We start from the raw sequence: 22,619 nt of genomic DNA, 5'->3' as shown, positions 1-22,619 counted from the left end.
GCTGCTCACGTGACCAGGAAGCAGTGATGTGGCCGGACGACGGAAGCCGAGAGTGGACACTTCATTCATAACGAAACAGGGGGTCGCTGCTGATCGCTGCTATGGCTGGAGGAGGAAAAGCTGTGCTCTGCTTGTTTGATGTGGACGGCACCCTGACAGCCGCCAGGCAGGTACGAGACTGCGCCATCATGGCAACTCTCATCCATCTGTGTGCGGCAGGGCAGGCTGAGATTTGTAGTTCTATAGGAACTCCTGCTTGTATTATGTGTGGGCTCACCATACTCACAGAGGTTGTACAATGACTTCATCTCTGACACTTACAATATGCAGTCCCTTTATGAAATGTTATTTTGAGACTACAAGTCCCAGCAAGCCATAAATACTACATAAAAGCTACTCGGGGCCTGCCAGGCTGAAGGGGTCAGGACTAGAGATGAGCGAACACTAAAATGTTCGAGGTTCGAAATTCGATTCGAACAGCCGCTCAATGTTCGTGTGTTCGAAAGGGTTTCGAACCCCATTATAGTCTATGGGGAACAGATACTCGTTAAGGGGGAAACCCAAATCCGTGTCTGGAGGGTCACCAAGTCCACTATGACACCCCAGGAAATGATGCCAACACCTCTGGAATGACACTGGGACAGCAGGGGAAGCATGTCTGGGGGCATCTAACACACCAAAGACCCTCTATTACCCCAACATCACAGCCTAACAACTACACACTTTCCACATTCAAAAAAACCTCTATCAAAGTGGGAAAATACCTGGAAACCTTATTTACTCCCCAAATGGATGGACACAAACCCCAATTTAAGCTCAACAAACAGTAACAACCACCCCTTTAAATCACGTTCCCCATGACAACCACAAATGGAATAGGCAATGGGAATTCCAAAAGCCCTCACCCTTAACTGTCATTTTGAGTGTGTGTGTGTGTGTGTGTGTGTGATGTGGTAAGACCTTCCAAAATTCACTTTTCTAGCCCTTAACATGAGCCCTTCCAAACAAAGTTACATGACCTTAAGCTGAGCTACCAGCAGAGATTGAGGCCCTTGGCATGAGTAGAGCCTTGCACCAGCAGTGTTTTTGGCACTTAGGGTGAGTTGAGCCTTGTACCAGCGTGTGTCCTTTAACATCAGGCGGGCCCTAAGTTCTGCGCTTTGCACAAAAGTTCCACATTAACTAGGCTGAATGGTACAAAGATTAGTAGGCCCGAGAACCAGGAACAGGTCTTGCAATGGCTGTCGGATAACGCTTAAAGCACATTGTCCACCAGCCAGTCAGCCTCTACCTCCTCTTACCCAACAGTCTTGTCCTCCTTCCACCCAAAATTCCCAATCTTCCCAGAACAATAACCCCAACTGTCCCTGCTCCCCAGAGCTGTTCTCCCTTCCTTTGACTGTACCGCAACCTGCCCCTCCATTTCGCGATTCCACGGACCTAACAGACGAGTATCTGTGTCCAGATGCTCAAACACTAGAGTCTCCTCCATTCCATCTCCGGTCGATTTGGTGGCGGATGACCAGCAACCCACCCTCATCGACGACGATGAGACGCAGTTGCTGTCAGGGCAGCCAGTTGACATGCGCATTGTGCAGGAGGAGGAGGCGAGACAGGAGTTGGAAGAGGAGGTGGTGGACGACGAGGACACCGACCCCACCTGGACAAGGCAGATGTCAAGCTGGGAAAGTAGTGTGGATGTTGAGGCAGGTGCAGCACCAAAAAGGGTAGCTAGAGGCAGAGACATGTCCAGAGGCAGAGGTCAGCTGCTTTGCCGAAGCCAGGCCAGACCCGGAATGTCCGAAGATGTTCCCTTTTGTACCCAGCCCAGAAAAACTCCCCCATCGAGGGCACGTTTCTTGAAGGTGTAGAGTTTTTTCAAGGAATGCGCCGAGGACAGATATAGTGTCGTCTACACAATTTGCCTCTCGAAATCGAGTAGGGGCCCTGAGAAGAGCAACCTGTCCACCACTTCAATGCACCGTCATTTGGAATCCAAGCAATGGAATCAGTGGCAGGCAGCAACGGCAGGACAAACGTCGCCCGCCGTTCATGCCACTGCCTCTGCTCACAGTGCTGGCGATGCACTCCAGAGGACGAGCCAGGACATCACTTCATCTGCCTCCGCCACTTTGTTGACTTCTCCCAAATCCTCCCCTGTTTCTGTCTTATCTCCTTCTCCTGCACCATCAAAGGCACCATCAGGCGCTTCTTTACAACAACCCACCATCTCTCAGACATTGGAGCGCCGGCAGAAATACACCGCTAACCACCCACCCACGCAAGCCTAGAACGCCAACATCGCTAAACTGCTGGCCCAGGAGAGGTTGGCGTTCCGGCTTGTTGAAACTCCCGCCTTCCCGGACCTGATGGCAACTGTGGCACCTCACTATGCCGTCCCTAGCCGTCTCAACTTCTCCCGGTGTGGCGTCCCCGCCTTGCACCAGCACGTGTCACTCAACATCAGGTGGGCCCTTAGTTCCGCGCTTTGCTGCAAGGTCCACTTGACCACCGACACTTGGACAAGCGCCTGTGGTCAGGGATGCTGCAGTGCTTATCTTTAATGACAGGCAGGGTGAATGTGGTGGAGTCTGTTCCCCGGGTGCAAACTGGGGTGGCCTATCTCCTCTCCCAGGCCAAAATTCATGGCAGGAGTAGACTGAAACCCTACGACGCTGCAACCTCCACCACAGCTACTAGCGGCAAATGCTAAAACACTGGTGTGGGGAGACGTCAGCAGGCGGTGCTGAAGCTCATCAGCTTGGGGGACAGACAGCACAGTGCCTCCGAGGTCAGGGATGCCATCCTGGCTGAGATGGCATTTTTTTTTCCCTGCTACACCTGGGGCCTGGCATTTTTACGCCTGTGATAATGGCTGGAACCTGGTAGCGGCTCTGGAGCTTGCCAGCCTCCAACACGTTCCATGTTTGGCCCACGTCTAACCTAGTGGTGCAAAGTTTTTTAAAAACATACCCAAATGTACCGAAGCTACTGTTGAAAATGCGGCGCTTGTGCGCCCACTTTTGCAAGTGCACAGGAGTTGCTGCTAGCCTAAAAACACTCTAGCAAGGCCTACATCTGTCCAAACACAGGCTGTTGTCCGTCATTCACACACGCTGAAACCCTACAATACCATATCTTGAGCAGGGTGTGTGAGCTGCACAGACCTTTGATGGAGTTCCATCTACAAAACCCAAGGGTTCCTCAAAGTCAGCAACCAAAGTTTCTGCACCATGAGTTTCCAGGGGTGGCAGAGTTATGGCTAGGGGAAGAGGCATGGATAGGGATGATGTCTAGGGGCAAAAGCAGTGTGGATGTGGAGGCAAGCTAAGCAGGAAAAACTGGGGGTACAAGCTAAGGCATGGACTGGGGTGATGTCTAGGGGCAAAAGCAGTGTGGATGTGGAGGCAAGCTAAGCAGGAAAAACTGGGGGTACAAGCTAAGGCATGGACTGGGGTGATGTCTAGGGGCAAAAGCAGTGTGGATGTGGAGGCAAGCTAAGCAGGAAAAACTGGGGGTACAAGCTAAGGCATGGACTGGGGTGATGTCTAGGGGCAAAAGCAGTGTGGATGTGGAGGCAAGCTAAGCAGGAAAAACTGGGGGTACAAGCTAAGGCATGGACTGGGGTGATGTCTAGGGGCAAAAGCAGTGTGGATGTGGAGGCAAGCTAAGCAGGAAAAACTGGGGGTACAAGCTAAGGCATGGACTGGGGTGATGTCTAGGGGCAAAAGCAGTGTGGATGTGGAGGCAAGCAAAGCAGGGAAAATGGTGGCTAGAGGCAAAGGGATGTCCATAGGCAGCAAGGGCAAAGATGCAAAACTCTCCCGTTTCAAGAATTTTCCTGACTTGTTTCCCCACAAAACATTCCTGGGAGGAGGGCTGAAACACCACCCTCCTCCTCCTCCGCTGTTAGATTGACCCCAGCTACGAGCTGAAAACGCTGCAACACTGGTGTGGGGAGACGTCAGCAGGCTGGGCTGAAGCTCATCAGCTTGGGAGACGGACAGCACATTGCCTCTGAGGTCAGGGATGCCATCCTGGATGAGATGGCAATTTGTTTATCCCCGCTGCCCCTGGGGCCAGGTTTTTTAGCTTGTTGGAGGGCTCTGGAGCTTGCCAGCCTCCAACACGTTCCATGCCTGGCCCACATGTTCAATGTAGTGGTGCAATGATTTTTAAAAACATACCCCAAATTAGCTGAGCTAAGGGTGAAAGTGCGGCACTTGGACACCCACTTTCCCAAGTCTACAGTACCTGGAGCTAGCCGCAATACACTCCAGCAAGGCCTACATCTGCCTGAAGCACCTACTGTTGTGCGAGGTCACCACATGCTCTAACCCTAGATACCGTATGTTCAGCAGGGTGTGTGAGCAGCAGAGACCTTTGATGGAGTACCAGCTACAAAACCCAAGGGTTCCTCAGAGTCAGCTCCCTCACTTTCTGCACCATGAGTTTCCATGGGTGGCAGACTTATGGCTAGAGGCACAGGCATGGATAGGGGTGATGTGTAGGGGCAAAAGCAGTGTGGATGTGGAGGCAAGCTAAGCAGCAAAAACTGGGGGTACAAGCAGCCGGTGACATCATCACTGACAAGCACAGCTGTCTGTCAGCTGACAGGCTGACTTTCACCAAAATGAACAGACAATGGATAGACTCATCATATACATGTCAGTTACATGACAAATTTAGTGCAATTTGCAAGTCCAAGATGGTTTGGAGATCTGCGGAGAGGAATCTCACCACCTCTTGCGGGTGCCATCATTTGGAAGGCAAGCCCTGGGCTCAGTGGGTGAGAGCAAGCGCAGGATAATCGTCGTTTGGCCTGGCGGCCACTGCCTCTTCCACTGTTGACAGGGCTGGCGCTGCAGTCCAGACCAGGAGCCAGGACACCTCCACATCTGCCTCTGACACTTTGGGGAGTTCACCCTTATCCTCACCTTTTCCTGCCATTTCTCCTTTTGCCCGCGCCATCATGCGCCTCTTCCCAGCAACTCCCCATCTCCCAAGCCTTTCATTTCATGCTAAAGTACAGCGCAACCCACCCACATGCCCAAGGCTTCAACGGCCTCATCTCAAGAAATCTGGCCCAGGAGATGTTGGAATCCCGGCTGGGGGACACTCTGCCCTTTTTGGGCAGAGTGTCTACTGCGCCACCGCACTGTGCCGTCCACACCAGCACTTTCCCCCAAACATGAGGCGGTCCCTAAATTCAGCGCTTAGCCCTAAAGTTCCATGTGACCAGTTACGAATGGACAAGTGCATGCGGACAGGGACGCTACCTTTCAATTTGGGCACAGTGGTTGAATGTAGTTGAGGCGTGGACCGGGTCGCAAAATGTGGTGGCCTGACTTGTCTCCCCACACAACATTCCTGGGAGGAGGGCTGAAACACCACCCTCCTCCGCTGTTAAATTGACCCCAGCTACGAGCTGGAAACGCTGCAACACTGGTGTGGGGAGACGTCAGCGGGCCGTGCTGAAGCTCATCAGCTTGGGGGCCAGACAGCACACTGCCTACAAAGTGAGTCATGCCATCCTCGATGAGACGGCAATGTGGTTTTTGCCACTGCACCTGGGCCCAGGCATGTTGTCATGTGTGATAATGGCCGTAACCTGGGATTGGCTCTGTAGCTTGGCAGCCTGCAACATATTCCATGCCTGGGCCACGTTTTTAACTCATTGCTGCTAATCTTTTGAAAAAGGTACCCCAATGTTCCTGAGCTACTGGTGAAAGTGTGGCGCTTGTGCGGATAGTTTTTAAAGTGTATAGTTGCCGCTGCTAGCCTCTATGCACTCCTACAACGCCTGTACCTGCTGGAACAACGGCTGTTGTGCGACGTCTCCACACTGCTGGCACTAAACATATCATGTGTTGAGCAGAGTGTGTGAGCAGCACAGACCTTTGATGTAGTTCCAACTCCAAAACCCTCGGGTTCGTCAAAGTCAACTCCCTCAGTTGCTCAACCATGAGTGGCCATGGGTGGCAGACTTATGTGAAATCCCATCCCATCCATTGCACTGGACACGAAACATTAGCATGCGCTCAGCACAACTTCGGATATGGCAGATGCGTTAAGCAGGGTGCAGGGTACAACACAGACCAGGCCCGAGCACCAGGAACAGGTGTTAGAAATACTGCAGCATCTGCCATTTCCTTCCAATTTTGGGGTTTTGGACCCGCCACCGACTTGTCTGGACCTAAGTGGGGATCATGAGACACAGTTGCCATCAAGGCAAGCTGTGGTCATGTGCGGTTTGCAGTAAGGGGGCAGTGCGCAATTGGAAGAGGAGTTGGTGGATGACGAGGCCACCGACCCCACATGGACAGGGGTGATGTCTAGGGGCTAAAGCAGTGTAGATGTAGAGGGAAGCTAAATCAACAAAAAACCTGGGTAGAAGCAAAGGCATAAACTGGGGTGATGTTTAGGGGTGAAAGCAGAGTAGATGTGGAGGGAAGCTAAGCAGCAAAAACAGTGGGTAGAAGCAAAGGCATGCAAAACTCTACCCTGTTGGAAGACTTATTCCTAGGTCTGGAACACGTTAATGGCCCCCCTGGACAAATTACTGCCACTCAGGGGCCTAGTGTCACCAGGAGGGACAAGTATAGGCGCATGTTGTGGGAATACCTGGCCGACACCAGCTCTGTCCTCTCCGATCCCTCTGTGCTCTACAGCCTAAACTTATTTTCTCATCTTTTTTTCTGAACTGCACATCTCTTGCCTGCTTCCTTTGGGATCTTAGAAATGGTGGTCCACTTCCACAGATGGTAACTTCAATAGACAGTGTAACGGGAGTAGCTGAGGGATCGCTGTCTTAACCACTTTTTGGCACAAAATTAACTTCCAAAGCCAAATATGGTGCAAGTATATGATGCAAGGACACCTACACACCTATCTCTGACACATTGGGGAGTTCACCCTCATGCGCCCTTTTGGCCTGCACCATCATGCGCCTCTTCCCAGCCACTCCACATTTCCCAAGCTTTTCATTGCAGGCAGAAGTACAATACAACCCACCCCCATGCCCAAGCCTGTAACAGCCTCATCGATAAACTGCTGGCCCTGGAGATGTTGGTGTTTGTTTATGCTTCTGGAGACCCAGGCCTTCCGTCAGCAGATGGCAGCTGGGGCACCTCCCTATGCTGGGCCTAGCCGTTACTACTTCTCTTGGTGTGCTGTCTCTGCCTTGCGCCTGCATGTGTCCCATAACATCAGTCGGGCCCAGAGCTCTGCGCTTTGCTGCAAGGTCCACTTGACCACCGACACATGGACAAGCGCCTGTGGTCAGGGATGCTGCAGTGCTTATCTTTAATGACAGGCAGGGTGAATGTGGTGGAGTCTGTTCCCCGGGTGCAAACTGGGGTGGCCTATCTCCTCTCCCAGGCCAAAATTCATGGCAGGAGTAGACTGAAACCCTACGAAGCTGCAACCTCCACCCCAGCTACTAGCGGAAAACACTGTAACACTGGCATGGGGAGATGTCAGCAGGCCGTGCTGAAACTGATCAGCTTGGGGGACAGACAGCACAGTGCCTCCGAGGTCAGGGATGCCATCCTGGCTGAGATGGCATTTTTTTTTCCCTGCTACACCTGGGGCCTGGCATTTTTGCGCCTGTGATAATGGCTGGAACCTGGTAGCAGATCTGGAGCTTGCCAGACTCAAACACGGTCCACGCATGGCCCACGTTTTCCAACTTGTTGGTGCCATGTTTCTTTGAAACCTACACCATTGTGCCTGATATACAGGTCAAAGTGGGGCCATTTTCGTAAGTGAGAACTAGCCTCTGCTAGGCAGAAAACATTCAGAGCACACTCCTCTCATCTTCGCACCGTTGGCTGGCGGAGGAAGACGAGGGGGTTGGAGTGGCATCTGATGTCCCTATCCCACACGAGGCTAGAGGGTGCACTTCAGTGCATCCCATTGCTTCACCACAAATGGTGTGAAGGGGAGTGGAAAATGGAGGAAATGGAGAGTGACCCTTACAGTTGGGGCCAGCAAAGGCATGCCAAGTAACACACTGGCACACATGGCTGACTTCATCTTGGGTTGCTTTTCAACACATATTTCACATCATGAAGAACAAATAATACTGGATTTTTTCAAGCCTCGAACCCCGGTCTAGGTCTAATGTCTGTTCCTTTCTTATATTAGGGGAGAGGGAAAAAAAATTACTTCAGTGATACGTTTAGCGTACATAGACTGACTATTAATGTGTATCCCACTTAGTGTTGTTAGGGTTACACACCGTCACAACCTGGCTAAAGCTTCTATAGCTGTTAATAAAGTCAACATAACTTTACGGTATCCAAAAAGACAGCTGGTACCGACAGAGAGCAAGACAAATGTCACCCAAAGCTGTGAGCTCTGAACACCCACAGTGACTTTGGCGTCATCATCATTATAAGGGAGCGGGTGGTAATAAATAACTTGGCAGTGCCTAAAACCCAAAAAGCTTATACAACTATATTTACATTAAGATACACAAATGAAACTTTTCAGTAGCATGTCATGAGACAAGCTGATAAGCTCTTCCTTTGTGCAGTGCTATTTGAAAGTTAAACGCTGCCTTTATTTTAATTCTGGAGAAGGTGCAGACATTAGATTTAGAACATGTTGTCTTCATTGTCCAAATCCTCTATATAGGTAACGTGTTTTTCGGGCCGAGCTGTCTGGGAACGAGCTGGTGCAGCACTGACAACCTGGGTGAATATGGCAAGAGCCTGAGATGTAGGGTGAATGAATCCCCAAATTATTTGTGGAATTCCCAGTGAGACAATGGCACTGTATACCAGTATTAAAAATTGTGGGTGCACATAACCCCCATATATTCTTTGAATTCCCAGTCAGACAATGGCACTGTATACCAGTAGTAAAAATTGTGGGTGCACATAACCCCCATATATTCTTTGAATTCCCAGTCAGACAATGGCACTATATACCAGTAGTAAAAATTGTGGGTGCACATAACCCCAATATATTCTTTGAATTCCCAGTGAGACAATGGCACTGTATACCAGTAGTAAAAATTGTGGGTGCACATAACCCCAATATATTCTTTGAATTCCCAGTCAGACAATGGCACTGTATACCAGTAGTAAAAATTGTGGGTGCACATAACCCCCATATATTCTTTGAATTCCCAGTCAGACAATGGCACTGTATACCAGTATTAAAAATTGTGGGTGCACATAACCCCCATATATTCTTTGAATTCCCAGTCAGACAATGGCACTGTATACCAGTAGTAAAAATTGTGGGTGCACGTAACCCCAATATATTCTTTGAATTCCCAGTCAGACAATGGCACTGTATACCAGTATTAAAAATTGTGGGTGCACATAACCCCCATATATTCTTTGAATTCCCAGTCAGACAATGGCACTATATACCAGTAGTAAAAATTGTGGGTGCACATAACCCCCATATATTCTTTGAATTCCCAGTCAGACAATGGCACTGTATACCAGTAGTAAAAATTGTGGGTGCACATAACCCCCATATATTCTTTGAATTCCCAGTCAGACAATGGCACTATATACCAGTAGTAAAAATTGTGGGTGCACATGACCCCCATATATTCTTTGAATTCCCAGTCAGACAATGGCACTGTATACCAGTATTAAAAATTGTGGGTGCACATAACCCCCATATATTCTTTGAATTCCCAGTGAGACAATGGAACTGTATAGCAGTAGCAAAAATTGTGGGTGCACGTAACCCCCATATATTCTTTGAATTCCCAGTCAGACAATGGCACTATATACCAGTAGTAAAAATTGTGGGTGCACATAACCCCAATATATTCTTTGAATTCCCAGTCAGACAATGGCACTGTATACCAGTATTAAAAATTGTGGGTGCACATAACCCCCATATATTCTTTGAATTCCCAGTGAGACAATGGAAATGTATAGCAGTAGCAAAAATTGTGGGTGCACGTAACCCCCATATATTCTTTGAATTCCCAGTCAGACAATGGCACTATATACCAGTAGTAAAAATTGTGGGTGCACATAACCCCAATATATTCTTTGAATTCCCAGTGAGACAATGGCACTGTATACCAGTAGTAAAAATTGTGGGTGCACATAACCCCAATATATTCTTTGAATTCCCAGTCAGACAATGGCACTGTATACCAGTATTAAAAATTGTGGGTGCACATAACCCCCATATATTCTTTGAATTCCCAGTGAGACAATGGCACTGTATAGCAGTAGCAAAAATTGTGGGTGCACGTCACCCCAATATATTCTTTGAATTCCCAGTCAGACAATGGCACTATATACCAGTAGCAAAAATTGTGGGTGTATATAGCCCCAATTCTATTGCTAGGGGACTTGCAGGGTATTTCTGAGGTGAAGGTGGGGGGGCACACCGTTGGAACGGGGATTTGGGGTGTATATATGGGGTATACGGGAATACACTGTCAGTGTGTTCCATTCAGGATCCTGGGAAAGCTGGGTTGCGGCGATTGAGCCCGTCAGTGCCACGTTACACTGACAAGCTTCTCCCTGGAATTTAGCTCTTATAAGAGCTGTTGGTTGTCTTCTCCTTCCTATCCTAGCCTGTCCCTGCCTACCCAGAATCTAAGCCCTAGCTAACTGGACGGAAACCTCCGTCCTCGGTGAATTGCAAGCTCAGAATGACGCGAAGCTGGGCGGCGCTGTTCTTTTAAATTAGAGGTCACATGTTTTCGGCAGCCAATGGGTTTTGCCTACTTTTTTCAACGTCACCGGTGTCGTAGTTCCTGTCCCACCTACCCTGCGCTGTTATTGGAGCAAAAAAGGCGCCAGGGAAGGTGGGAGGGGAATCGAGTAATGGCGCACTTTACCACGCGGTGTTCGATTCGATTCGAACATGCCGAACAGCCTAATATCCGATCGAACATGAGTTCGATAGAACACTGTTCGCTCATCTCTAGTCAGGACAAGTCACTTTTGGCTACTTTTTATTTGTTGTTGTGATCAGTGACTACAGCTTATCTGCATTGTCTACAGAGAGTCTAAGGGAGTCTAAACCCCGCCCCGTGAGTCACTATACTTTACACTGCAGCTCTGCTTATTCACCTGTGACTAGAGCAGCAGTAACTCTTCTTAGTCAGTGTTCACACGTTAGGATGATGTCCCCTCCGTCCAGCATGTTTATTTTGACTGTGCGTTATTTCCAGTGAATCGTGCTAATCTGTGTGTGGACCCACTGACCAAAATTTCTGAGTTTCAGAATCCGATTTTCTAGCATATGAGATCGTATTATACATGACCTAACAGTAACACTGCAGCATAGTTCACGTCTGTGATGGTGTCCGTTTTTTTTTTGGTCCTTTGGAGGACCAAAAAAAAAAACTGCTGAACAATAAACCAAAAGTATGTGGTATGAAGGTGAAAACATCCGAGTGAGTGTCTGATGGCTCTCTGCTCTGCTCTCTTCCTGGTGTATATGTATGCGCTTGTATACAGGGGATATTACTGGATTATAAACGCTGCTAATAGTATATCTACACTTTATATTTCAGAAAGTCACTAGTGACATGGCAGAGTTTTTGCAGAATTTGAGAAAAAAGGTGAAGGTTGGAGTTGTTGGAGGATCAGATTTTGAGAAAATTAAAGAACAGCTTGGAGATGATGGTAAAATAAACCTGCCAACTCTGTGTCTCTCTATGTATATCTATCTGCTCTCTTCAGCATGTGTAATATATACTGTACATATATAAGGCAGATCTCACTCCCTGCCCTCTGTTCATGGCAATTTCCACTGTAATTGAAACTTTCATTTCAGTCGTTGAAAAGTTTGACTACGTGTTTGCTGAAAATGGTCTGGTGGCGTATAAGGATGGAAAGTTTCTTTGCAAACAGGTTAGTTTTTTTTTTTTTTTTTTTTTCTGTGCTTGCAACATGTCTCTGGGCCATATGTCACTGGAGTTCATACACTGCCGTTCTTGGTGACGCTGTATTTGTAGTGTTGGGGATTATGACTGTGTGCTTTTATCTTGCATGGGAAACTGAGATGGCCACTGTCAAGTCAGAAATAAACTTGTGGATGCTAGGTCTGTGTCACCTCATCTCTCTAGGAGGAAGACGGGCAGATGTATATTGGGTAGTTTATCACCAGGGCTTTAGAATGAGACAGATACTAGAGAGAAGCCTGCGGAGCTGACATATGCCAGAGAGAGGTAGTCTGGGTCAGGCCTGGGAGACTTTTTGAAGAGAAGTGTGCCAGAAAGAGCTGTGACACATTGGAAAAGCAGGTCCTGTTTAGAAACATTAGGCCAGACATCGGATACAAATGGTCGTGAATGTGCCAGGCAGGGCACAAGCTGCCATTTGCAAAAAAAATAAGTACCAGAGACTGTTATATATTAACTTAACAATCACACTGCAAGACTGCCTGAACATGGATAATCCATCCATCATGCTGCATGCAAAAACCCACTGACTAGTACCATCATGGTGTGCCATACTACACTCCTTGGTCATTTAAGTTAGACTATAGAATAGGGCTGCTGTTTGAGAGCTGGGATTTGTAGTTTTGTTGCAGGATGGTGACCAGTGCAGTACACAGAACATTAAGGGCTCGTTCACATCTGCGCCCGGTCTCCGTTCTGCAGGTTTCTGTTTCCTGCACAAAACAGAGCACGAGGCTGAAACCTGCCAGCATCTTTCAAACCCATTCATTTGAATGGGTTTGAAAAGTATCCGGCCGTGAGCGTTTTATGCTTTCCGTGGCAAAACCGTTTTTTTTAAACCGGACACAGAGTCTGACATGCAGTACTCCGTGTCTGGTTTAAAAAAAACAAAACTGTTTTGCCGCGGAAAGCAAAAAAACGCTCACCGGCGCTCAGGTCAGACTCTGCATGACAGGTTTCCGTCTTCTGCATGCAGAAGAGTCCAGGCGCTGGTGTGAACCCACCATCAGCTGCCATTCTCAGTTCTTTCCAGATAACATTGTAATATTATATTATTTGGAAAACGTCATATAGGGTATTTTATGGCTACTATATGCTTTCATTGTTACAGAGCATCCATGCCCACTTGGGAGAGGATTTATTACAAGAAATAATCAACTACTGCCTGGCATATATTGCCAAACTGAAACTACCAAAGAAAAGGTTTGTAATGGAAAGTTTTCCCAGAATGGGCTTGCCCTAATATACAGATGTAGCAGAGTTATCCTGAGTTTCTGCAGTTGGTTAAACTGTTGCATTGTGATATTTTATCAGACAATAAAGTCGTTGGAAAAACATTTTTCAATCACTTCATTGTTCTTGTTGTCTTCTGTGATAGGATATGACATTGCAGCTTCATGTGCTGATACCTACTGGTCAGCATGGTACTCACAGCAGATATTTCTATCATGTACATGAGCAGGGAATGTTTCACTAAAATAGCAGCATCCTTTACATGAGAATTACACCCGCAATGTTGAAAGATGTTATGGGTAATATTCAGTGAGTATACCAAGCCTTCCAACAGAAGACCCTACTATAGGACGTCCATATTTCCTAATATAATTCATAACAAGCAAATCTTTCGGAGAAAAGCTTACATTTACCTGCTTTTGTAATTTCAGAGGAACATTTGTTGAATTTCGTAATGGAATGCTGAATGTCTCTCCTATTGGAAGGAATTGCACCCAAGAGGAACGTATTGAGTTCTATGAACTGGATAAAGTAGGTGGAAACATTGACATAGAATAACGAACATTTTTGAGACTTAAATGGGTTGTCCAGGATCAATGGAAATCCCTACACTAAACACCCTCCCCCCTCGTACTGTCTAAATATCAATTTATCAAAAATGTATATTTACTCATATTCCTGGGGCTTTGCTGGTTATCCGGTGACTATCCGTTTCTGGAAATGGAACGTCACTACTACTCCACCCTCGATCCACTCCATCATAATTACCTATCTTCTACCTTTAAGGCTTCTTCCTGCTGGACGGCTCTTCCTCCTTCTATGATGCCTGCACTATAGACCCAGCGCTGCTCTGTGCAGCCGATATAATCCACCTCTACTGCGCGAGCATGAGAGCGGCATCAGAGATGTCCGCAGTAGAGGATCATCAGCTGGAGAGCAGCGATTTGTCTATAGCAGTCAGAAAAGAAGGATGGGCGTCCGGCAGGAGGAAGGCTGGAAGGAAGAGGGGTAAGTATATAATGGGGTTAGGGGTTGAGCTGAGTAGGTAGGGAAGGGCTAGTAGTGTTAGCTAGAGAGACAAGGAGGGAGTGAGTGAGGTGAGCAGTAGCTAGTGTGGAAGTTGCATAGTAGGAAGCTGAGCCATGTAAACAAATGCAGAAGATACCAGGAGCTCACAGAGATACCCAGAAATCGCTCAGAATACGGCTAAAAGTATATGGGTGCATTTATTAACCCATTAATAGCACTAACAGACCTTTTTAAAAAATAAATAAAACATTTTTGCACTGAAAATCCCTTTAAGTCTCTGGACTAAACAAAATACAAAAGAATTCAGCTACCTCTGGTGGTTTAGGAGTGTGAAGGAGCTTCCAGAAGGGTCTACAATAGTTTGGTGAATGAGGCTCGCTTTCCTAATGGTGTACTTCAGTGGATGAGTTAATGCAAGTAGTGGGGAGGATATACTTTGCAGAAGATGCCAGGAGCTCCCAGAAATCACTCAAAATACTGCTAAAAGGTGTTTGGGTGCACTTATTAACCCATTAACAGACCTTTTAAAAAAAAAAAAAATTGCCTGGAAAACCCTGTTAAATAACTGAAACCTACCACTGTGTGAACATATATTCTAAAGACGGCCATACACATATTATTGCTGTTGGTCAAAAAGTCATTTATAACTACCAACCCTCCGCACCTCTCTATTCCTCCATGCACAATTATTTAATGAATGTGAAAAATCAAACATTCAAGTAAAAATGTAAGCAGGTTTTCCAGGCAAATGATATTGATGACTCACCTTAGGGTACATCTGAGGCCCCTGCTGATCGTCTGTTCTCAGCAGCCGTTATATGGAGAACAAAGCTGAAGACTCAGCTCCCATTCACTTGTATAGGAGCGGATCACAATAACTCAGCACAGTCACTACATTGAGAACAGAGCTCTCTGTTTGTGGCTCAGTTCTCTGTGTAACGGCTGCTGAGAATAGATGAACAGTGTTGGACCCTGCTGATCTCATACTGGTGAGATATCCTATGGATAGACCATTAACTCCTTTTAAGCTTCGATGTCTATTTATTTTTAAACTTCTTAAATGTCCTCAATTTGATTTGATAAATGTAAGTTTTGTTTTTTTCTCTTGCTTAGAAAGAACACTTTCGAGACACATTTGTTGCAGATTTGCGTAAGGAGTTTGATGGGAAAGGCCTGACATTTTCAATAGGTATGGTATTGAAGTATTTGCCTTCAGGCCCTGCAGTCAGAATTCACCTGAACAAGGCCATAAACAATAAGTCAGTTTCCATTCAGGGCTCTTTCACATCTGCGCCCGGTCTCCGTTCTGCAGGTTTCCGTTTTCTGCACAAAACAGGGGCAGGAGACTGAAACCTGCTGGAATGTTTCAAGCCCATTCATTTGAATGGCCTTGAAAAGTGTCCGGCCGCGTGCGACGGTGAGCGTTTTATGCACTCTGCAGCGAAACCGTTTTATTTAAACTGGACACAGAGTCGGACATGCAGTACTCTGTATTCGGTTTAAAAAAAAACGATTTCCCCGCGGAGCTCATAAAATGCTCACCGGCGCTCACAGCATGACAGGTTTCCGTCTACTGCATGCAGAAGACGGAAACCTGAAAACGGAGTTCAGGCGCTGGCGTGAACCCAGCGTTACATTGTCTCAACCTAAACAATTGTTTCCTATGAATAGGTGGTCAGATCAGCTTTGATGTGTTTCCCAATGGCTGGGACAAAACGTACTGCCTAGGAATTCTTGAAAAGGAGGCATTCTCCCAAACTCACTTCTTTGGCGATAAGACAATGCCAGTAAGTATTAGTCTTTTTTTCTACATTCATCTATGTTATCTCACTTCACTGCTCAGGACCATAGTGTCAAGTTGCTAAATAATAGTTGTGGTGTTATATAAACATGGTAATGATAAAAAGAAAAGAAAATGTTAAGGGCCATAGTGTTGTTTGGATTATTGTGTAATAGAAAGTAAATGACTTACCATAAATGGCCAGTAGATGGAGACAGAATTACACGGTCTACATGTCATGCTATTCCTATGCAGCGTTTTTGGTGAATGGTGATTTCAGTGCACTCACCTCTTGCATCTTTTAATAGCTGCTGCTCCATTGATTCCAGTGCAGATGAAGTTTTTTCTTCTCTAGCTCCCACCATTCCTAAGCAATCAGTGCTGCTGTTTCAGCATTCAGAATGATAATTTTGCTTTTTATCAGGTGGGCGGTAAAAAGTTGTATGTTGTAACCAAGGACCACCCACTTCACAGCCTAATTAGCATATTAGCCACCAAACCAGGTGCTTGCCCAGAATCAGAGGAGTAAGAAATATCCCTTGCGCATTAAAAAAAAAAGAAGCTCTTATACAGCTGTCAATTGAAAGAAAATATTAAGGCTTGCAAAAAAAAATAAAAAATGCGTTTGACAGTTTTTGTGACTGATCTGTGGCTTTGTTCTCAGGGTGGTAATGACTATGAAATCTACACAGACCCAAGAACAATCGGTCATTCTGTGACTTCGCCTGAAGACACACAAAGAATTTGCAGAGAGTTATTCTTCCAGTAAAGAATTTACTTGAATGGTTTGCAGCAATGCTGGAATACTGTACTGGGACACTGGACTGGAAATCAGGTCTAATAGAAATGGTGACGGAGTCTTTAATCGTGGAACATAATGTATTTTAGTGATTGATACTCAAGATTATGCAAGGTTACTGTTTTCAAGCCAAATATATTAGAAACTTTTATCTAGACTTATCATCTATAGTATATTGCCTGGAGTGTCTGGATTGGTCCATCGTCTCAGTGGCCTTCCTTCAGTCGACCACTAAATCAGAATTCTGTAAAGATGAGACCTTTTTTATGTTTGCACTTTTTGTTTTAATAGTTTCCTATGACAATTGCTTTTCCTATAAATAGGAAATTGCAGCCATAGCCAGCATTTTGAGTTTATAGGTTTGGTGTGGTATAGAAACATACAGACCTTTCACTGATCTGTCACTTCATCTCCCTTTTTGTGTCTTCTGAAAATGTTAAGGTATCAGCAACCCCTACACTGAGAGGAAAGGCCACATTATCATTCACATACACAGAAAAATATGGAGCCAGGTCATCATTTTAACTATTAGAAATTAGTGCTACATTCACAAGGTGGCTTTAGGGGGACTTTTGGTCCCTAGTTCTCCCAACCATTGGGTCGCCCATCGACTGTACACTTATCCCCTGTCCTGTGGATACGGCATAAGTGTTATTAACAGCACCCTCCATCAGAGTGGTTGTCTACAGCATGTTTAGCCAGTGATCTATTCCATGCAGACTTTCTCCTCAAGCACACCTTCACTGTGGTCAATAGTTGGGGTTAGGACAAGGAAGCTGCATCAAATAGATCGGATTCCTCCAATGCCAGCAGAGCAGCTTTATTTTTATTTTTTTTTTTTGGGGGGGGGAATTTCGTAACGAAGCTGGCTTGTTACAAATTGCTTACTCAGTTTGCTCACCTCTACAAATCAGCTAAGAACACTACACTCAAGTAAGAGAAAAGGTACTAAGTTCACATTACCATTACTGATGTCTGTTGCTGTCTTCCATCATAGGATGACAGCAACGAACATTAACCCTTAGACGTCGCTAATCTGGCTAGTTACGTCGCTCTGGTGCCCAGTACTGCAATCACCTTAATGAAAGTCACACCCCTGTGATTTATAGCTGCTCTTGTAGAAGAGGTAAGCGCTGGCATCTCCATGCTGAGGTTATTGTCCAGGAGTTACACCTTTAGGACTTTTATAATAACTTTTATAGATAAAAGCGAAGACTATACCTGGTAATAATCCCAGCATCATTGCAAAACAAAGGCTTCTTGGAAGGTCGAGCATGATGTTAAAGGGAGCAGCCATTATTGGGCTATCCCACTGAGATTCTGTCTTCCTAATTACATCAGGGAAGACAGGCTTGCACATTCCAGTGAGCGCCCTCTATTGGTTTGCAATACTGAGGCACCTGACTTCCTAATTACATCATGGAAGACAGATTTGCATATTCTTCCCATGGTCTCTTTATAGTGATCATAGTAAAGTGAAACTGTTTTCCCATTGACATTGATGCTAGCAGAACTTGCACCCCTGCCAGCCCCCACCATCACCTAATTCCTGGATGTCTGTCTCAGCAGGGAGCCTAGCTAGAGAACATCAGCAGTTTACAGCCCTCTACTATACTAAACTACTGGGGAATTTACACATGGACTAGAGGTCCAGAAAATAAGCCATGCTGAATATAAAACTTAATTTTTAGTTGAAAACCTATATATATGCGCAACCCCTGTAAACAAAACTACTAGAAAACCTCATTTTAATATGTTTATGTGCAATAGTATATATATATATATATATATATATATATATATATAATATTTTTTGGTAAAAGCAGAATGTTCTTTTCTCCACATTTTAGAACATTCTTCTACTTATGGTGAAACAAAAAATACTCAGTTTATTTAACAAATAAGGCTACTTATTTTAAGCCTTATATCCTGAAAAAACAGTTGAGAGATAAAAAGTCATTAAAAAGATATTGCTATGTAAAGCAATGCATATCAAAGTGCTAAATTTGGCCTGAGCATCAGTGACGCTTGGTCCTGAAAGGGTTAAGTTGTCGCATTGAAGGTCTTAGACTGATTCTGTGTCTGTTCCCATTGACACGAATGCAAACATGTCCATGATGGAGGCCATCTACTGTCATGTTTATTTTTGTAACAGAAGATAAAGTCATGCATGCAGGACTATCTTCCCCTACAAAAGTAAATAGATGTGACTGAAGATGGATTCTGTCATGGTCATGTTTGCATTCGTGTCAATGGGAACAGACACAGAATCAGTCTGTAAGCGTTCATTGTGACAAGCTTAATGTCAGTTGCTGTCATCTTACGATGGAAAATGGCAACGGTAGTGTAAATGACCCCTAACACAATAAAAAAAAAAAAAAACCTACATAGTGAATAGAAATATTCAAATACCCCTAAGATGGTGCCCATGATGAGGTACAATATACCGGTATATTCCCTCTAAAACGGTTTATATTTCTTCGTAAAATGTATGCAAGAATCCGAAGTAGGTATTAAAAAAAAAAAAAAGCACAACAACAAAGATAATAATGTGACATCTAGTTAGAATCCGCAATTTCTAAAGGCGCATACTCCCATCAGAGGGGCCTAAGTATTGTGTGCCATCTACGAGACTCCCCATGTGTATCGCTGAATATACTCGCTTCCTCAGGAGATGAATTGTGACTCATACCACTGGACTTGGTCCATTTTAAGGTGATTGTACCATTGGTAGTTTCTCAGTACCCACCTAATGTCATGTGAAGTGTATAGGGCCCGCAACTAGTAACGGTATTAACCAGCAGATTACTTGCATAGAGGAAATAATGTTGATTGTAAAGCCCTGTTCAGACTTCGGAAAATGAAGAGGAATTTGAAGTAGACATCTGTTTCCGGTTCCTTTTCATTTTTGATCCCAGAGCTGCCTGCACCTTTTTATCTCTTTTTTTTTTTTTTTTTCCCCTCCCAAGCGTCCTGGTTCGATCTCTGCCTCCCATTGAAAACAGTGGTAGGCAATCTCCATGTAAACAGGTTATGTTGTGTAGGTAAAAGCCTTGTTTACAATGAATTAACAGTCAAGGAAACAATCTTCAAAGCTACAAGTATATCATTATCTACGAGTATGTTGATTGCATTTACCTCATAGATAAGGAATTGGTTGTGAAGTGAGGACATGGGTTCATAGCAGATAAGCAAAACCAGTTTTTGGTTTGCTAAAAAGATGCTCGCACACAATTGTTTTCAGCATTTTTACACACCGGCAAGAAAATTCTCTCTTTCACAATCGCCACCATTATTGTGCATGGTATTGTAATATTACCAGACATACAGGCCCAGATTTACTAATAGTGTAAACTTAAACAGGCAGTCTGAACGTGCGTCAGATTTATCTCAATGGCTGATGCTGGATGATAAATCTGGTGTATTTTTACACTGTATAATCTTTTAGAGCACCGTTTAGTTGGCTTACTTTGAGCCTAAAAATTTTGACACTATTCTGGCTCATTATGGCCCATTTAAGCCACACCCACATATCTAGCTGGTAAAAAATTCTTAGCCCAAACTAGATGTGCCATATTTACAATGGTAAATCCAGACCATAGTTTGGTGAAGTCAGCTATGTTTCTCATGTTACACACATGCTTTGAAGATTTATAATTCTGTTACTATACACATATCTCTGGATCAACACAGCACAATCCAGAGCGTCAGTCCTTGCTGACCAGGTACCTTCTGTGAAATGTTCTCTTTACATCAGGCATGGTACCGTGATTGGATTTAGTGTAAAACCTGCCTGTCCACAGCAAAGCCTATTGACTGTTTCCAAGAGGAACCTGGGCAACTGATAATAGAGTAGCTCTGACTGTCTCCTAGAAAAGACCAGTAAAACGATAATATATTTACAGAGTGAACTCAACATTACATATATAGTGTACTCACGTATAAATTGTAAGATGGGATGAGGTTTAGAGGGGGAAAATTTTTAAGTTACATTTCATGAGAGGTCAAATAGTATGAATAAAATATTTTTCATCTATTACTTTCTAAAATGTGTGAATTCTTTTTTTTTATTTAATAAACTAAACATTTTGTTGAACGCTGTCCAAGTTTTCTGAGCTAGATTTAGTTGAATACCATTACCAACTTCTTAGGCTACTCAGAAACTTTGGCCGTTGTGCACCGGGTTGTCCGGTGACTCCTTCACTAATGTTAGGGTATGTTCACACGGCGGACTTTGCATTCTACGTGTGAACACTTCTGCGTGGCTAGCCATGACGGGATGTCGGTGCAGTGCATCAGCATCCTGTTGCAGCATTCCACTCCGGATTAGGCCTAAAGAATGCGCCTAATCGGGAGGCAGCCCTGCGCCACAGAAATCCAGGGCAAGATAGGGCAGCTCGCTTCTTTTTTTCCGCTACTAGCTAGCGGAAAAAAGAAGTGAGCAGCTCCTATTGAAGTCCATGGGAGCCGGATTTTGAGGTGGATTCCATGTCAAAATCCGCTCCAAAAAACTGTGAGAGTGTTGCAGAAAAATCTAGCAGTGCTTGATCATTTTATATCTAGAAATTTCAGCAACCTTGGGGTTACAATGTTTCTTTATTAATTTACATTGGGGAAGGAGTCACAGGGTAACTTGCTCATTTGCTGTGTTTCCCTAACCTGTGCCAAATGACTGCATATAAGTAGTGTGGTTAGCATGTCACGCATACAATGCTTTTTATAGATTAAAGCTGTCCTTCAGGGAGTCTTGTACATATAATGTAGTCTTATGTTGCACTCATGTTTTGTATCAAAAATTGATATGACCTCAATGTGAGAATACATCCGTATATCAAGATAACCTTTCTGACAGTCTTACCTAGATGTCAGCGTGCTTTAGGTCTTTGCCTCTTTGTATCTGAGCCTTGTTCTTCAGCCTGTGACTCTGCACATTCTGCTGCCATGTAGAGTTGTATTGTTTCTAAGAACACGTGCTGTATCAGATGAATACTCTGATTTAACCTCTACACGTTCTTGCACAACTATGAGGGACACTAAACCATATAGTTAGTCCTAATATAAACGTTAATAGCTTTATATAGATATATGGTTAGAGATTCAGATTTAAGTGTGGTTCTTCCACAAAAGACATTCATGGCATATTCACAGGATATGTCAAATATCTGATGGGCGCAAGTTCCAGAGGTGGGATCTGCACCTATTTCTAAAATGAGCCTCCCCAGCATCTGTGCTCTGCTACTTACCTAACTGCAACCACTAACATAAAATATACAAATCAACCACATACTGTAGAAAACAAGGATTATGTGCAGTCCTTGAAGATATTTGAGCCATATGCACAATCCAACAGAGTTATGAAATTTTAATGTCCTGCACAAATTTCAGTGGGGGTTCCAATGTCAATGGCACTTGATAGGACATGCACCATATTCCACAGAATGGAGCATAGGAACCTCTCAAATTGCAGTGCATGGGGCCTTAGTAGTGGTGGCAGAATTTATTAGTTTAGATTCATTAAAAGGGAAAAGAATGAAGCTGCAATACTCTGCACGACCACTACTAACAGACGGCATGTAGGTGGACAGATCAATGGGTTTGCCCCATTGTGTAGAACCATCACCACCATTGGCTAGCGATTACCTTTCCCAATTCCAGAAAAACCTTTAATCATTAAACTCCCAACTTTGAAGTCCACATATCACCCACAATCACAGATCTGCAGAAAGACCTGTATGATCCCCTACTCTGTTCAGCAAATGCAGCCAAAAATAGGACGTGCTTCATAATTTGCAGTCCTTGAATAATTGCAGTTGCATGTTTGGACCCATAAAAATGAATGGGTCTGTACTTTGTATCCACAATTGCAGATAAAACTA

General features: G+C 44.9%; 1 protein-coding gene across 2 annotated transcripts; it reads left to right on the top strand.

Annotated features, from left to right (window-relative positions):
• The first annotated feature begins 31 nt into the window (after positions 1-31).
• PMM2 (phosphomannomutase 2) lies at positions 32-17,002 on the top strand. Of its 2 annotated transcripts, none has more exons than XM_075285955.1 (8): positions 32-170; positions 11,513-11,624; positions 11,776-11,852; positions 13,014-13,105; positions 13,567-13,666; positions 15,278-15,353; positions 15,836-15,951; positions 16,609-17,002. In XM_075285955.1, exons 1-8 carry the CDS (start codon positions 102-104, stop codon positions 16,711-16,713), a joined length of 747 nt encoding a protein of 248 aa, XP_075142056.1. In that variant the 5' UTR covers positions 32-101; the 3' UTR covers positions 16,714-17,002. The 2 variants fall into 2 exon arrangements, with proteins under 2 accessions (XP_075142056.1, XP_075142057.1); XM_075285956.1 differs by having other exon boundaries at positions 87-170; positions 11,517-11,624.
• The last annotated feature ends 5,617 nt before the right edge of the window (positions 17,003-22,619 follow it).

This window comes from Leptodactylus fuscus, chromosome 8 (genome assembly GCF_031893055.1).
Source record: "Leptodactylus fuscus isolate aLepFus1 chromosome 8, aLepFus1.hap2, whole genome shotgun sequence".
In the NCBI taxonomy this organism is placed as follows: domain Eukaryota; kingdom Metazoa; phylum Chordata; class Amphibia; order Anura; family Leptodactylidae; genus Leptodactylus; species Leptodactylus fuscus.
Note: the sequence above shows the minus strand (reverse complement) of the source record. Positions and strands in the feature narration are given on the sequence as shown.

Coding starts and splice junctions, on each gene's coding strand:
- PMM2 (XM_075285955.1), top strand. CDS start 102: ATGGCTGGAGGAGGAAAAGCTGTGCTCTGCTTGTTTGATGTGGACGGC. Junction 11,625..11,775: donor AGAACAGCTTGGAGATGATG/GTAAAATAAACC, acceptor CTTTCATTTCAG/TCGTTGAAAAGTTTGACTAC. Junction 15,952..16,608: donor TTGGCGATAAGACAATGCCA/GTAAGTATTAGT, acceptor CTTTGTTCTCAG/GGTGGTAATGACTATGAAAT.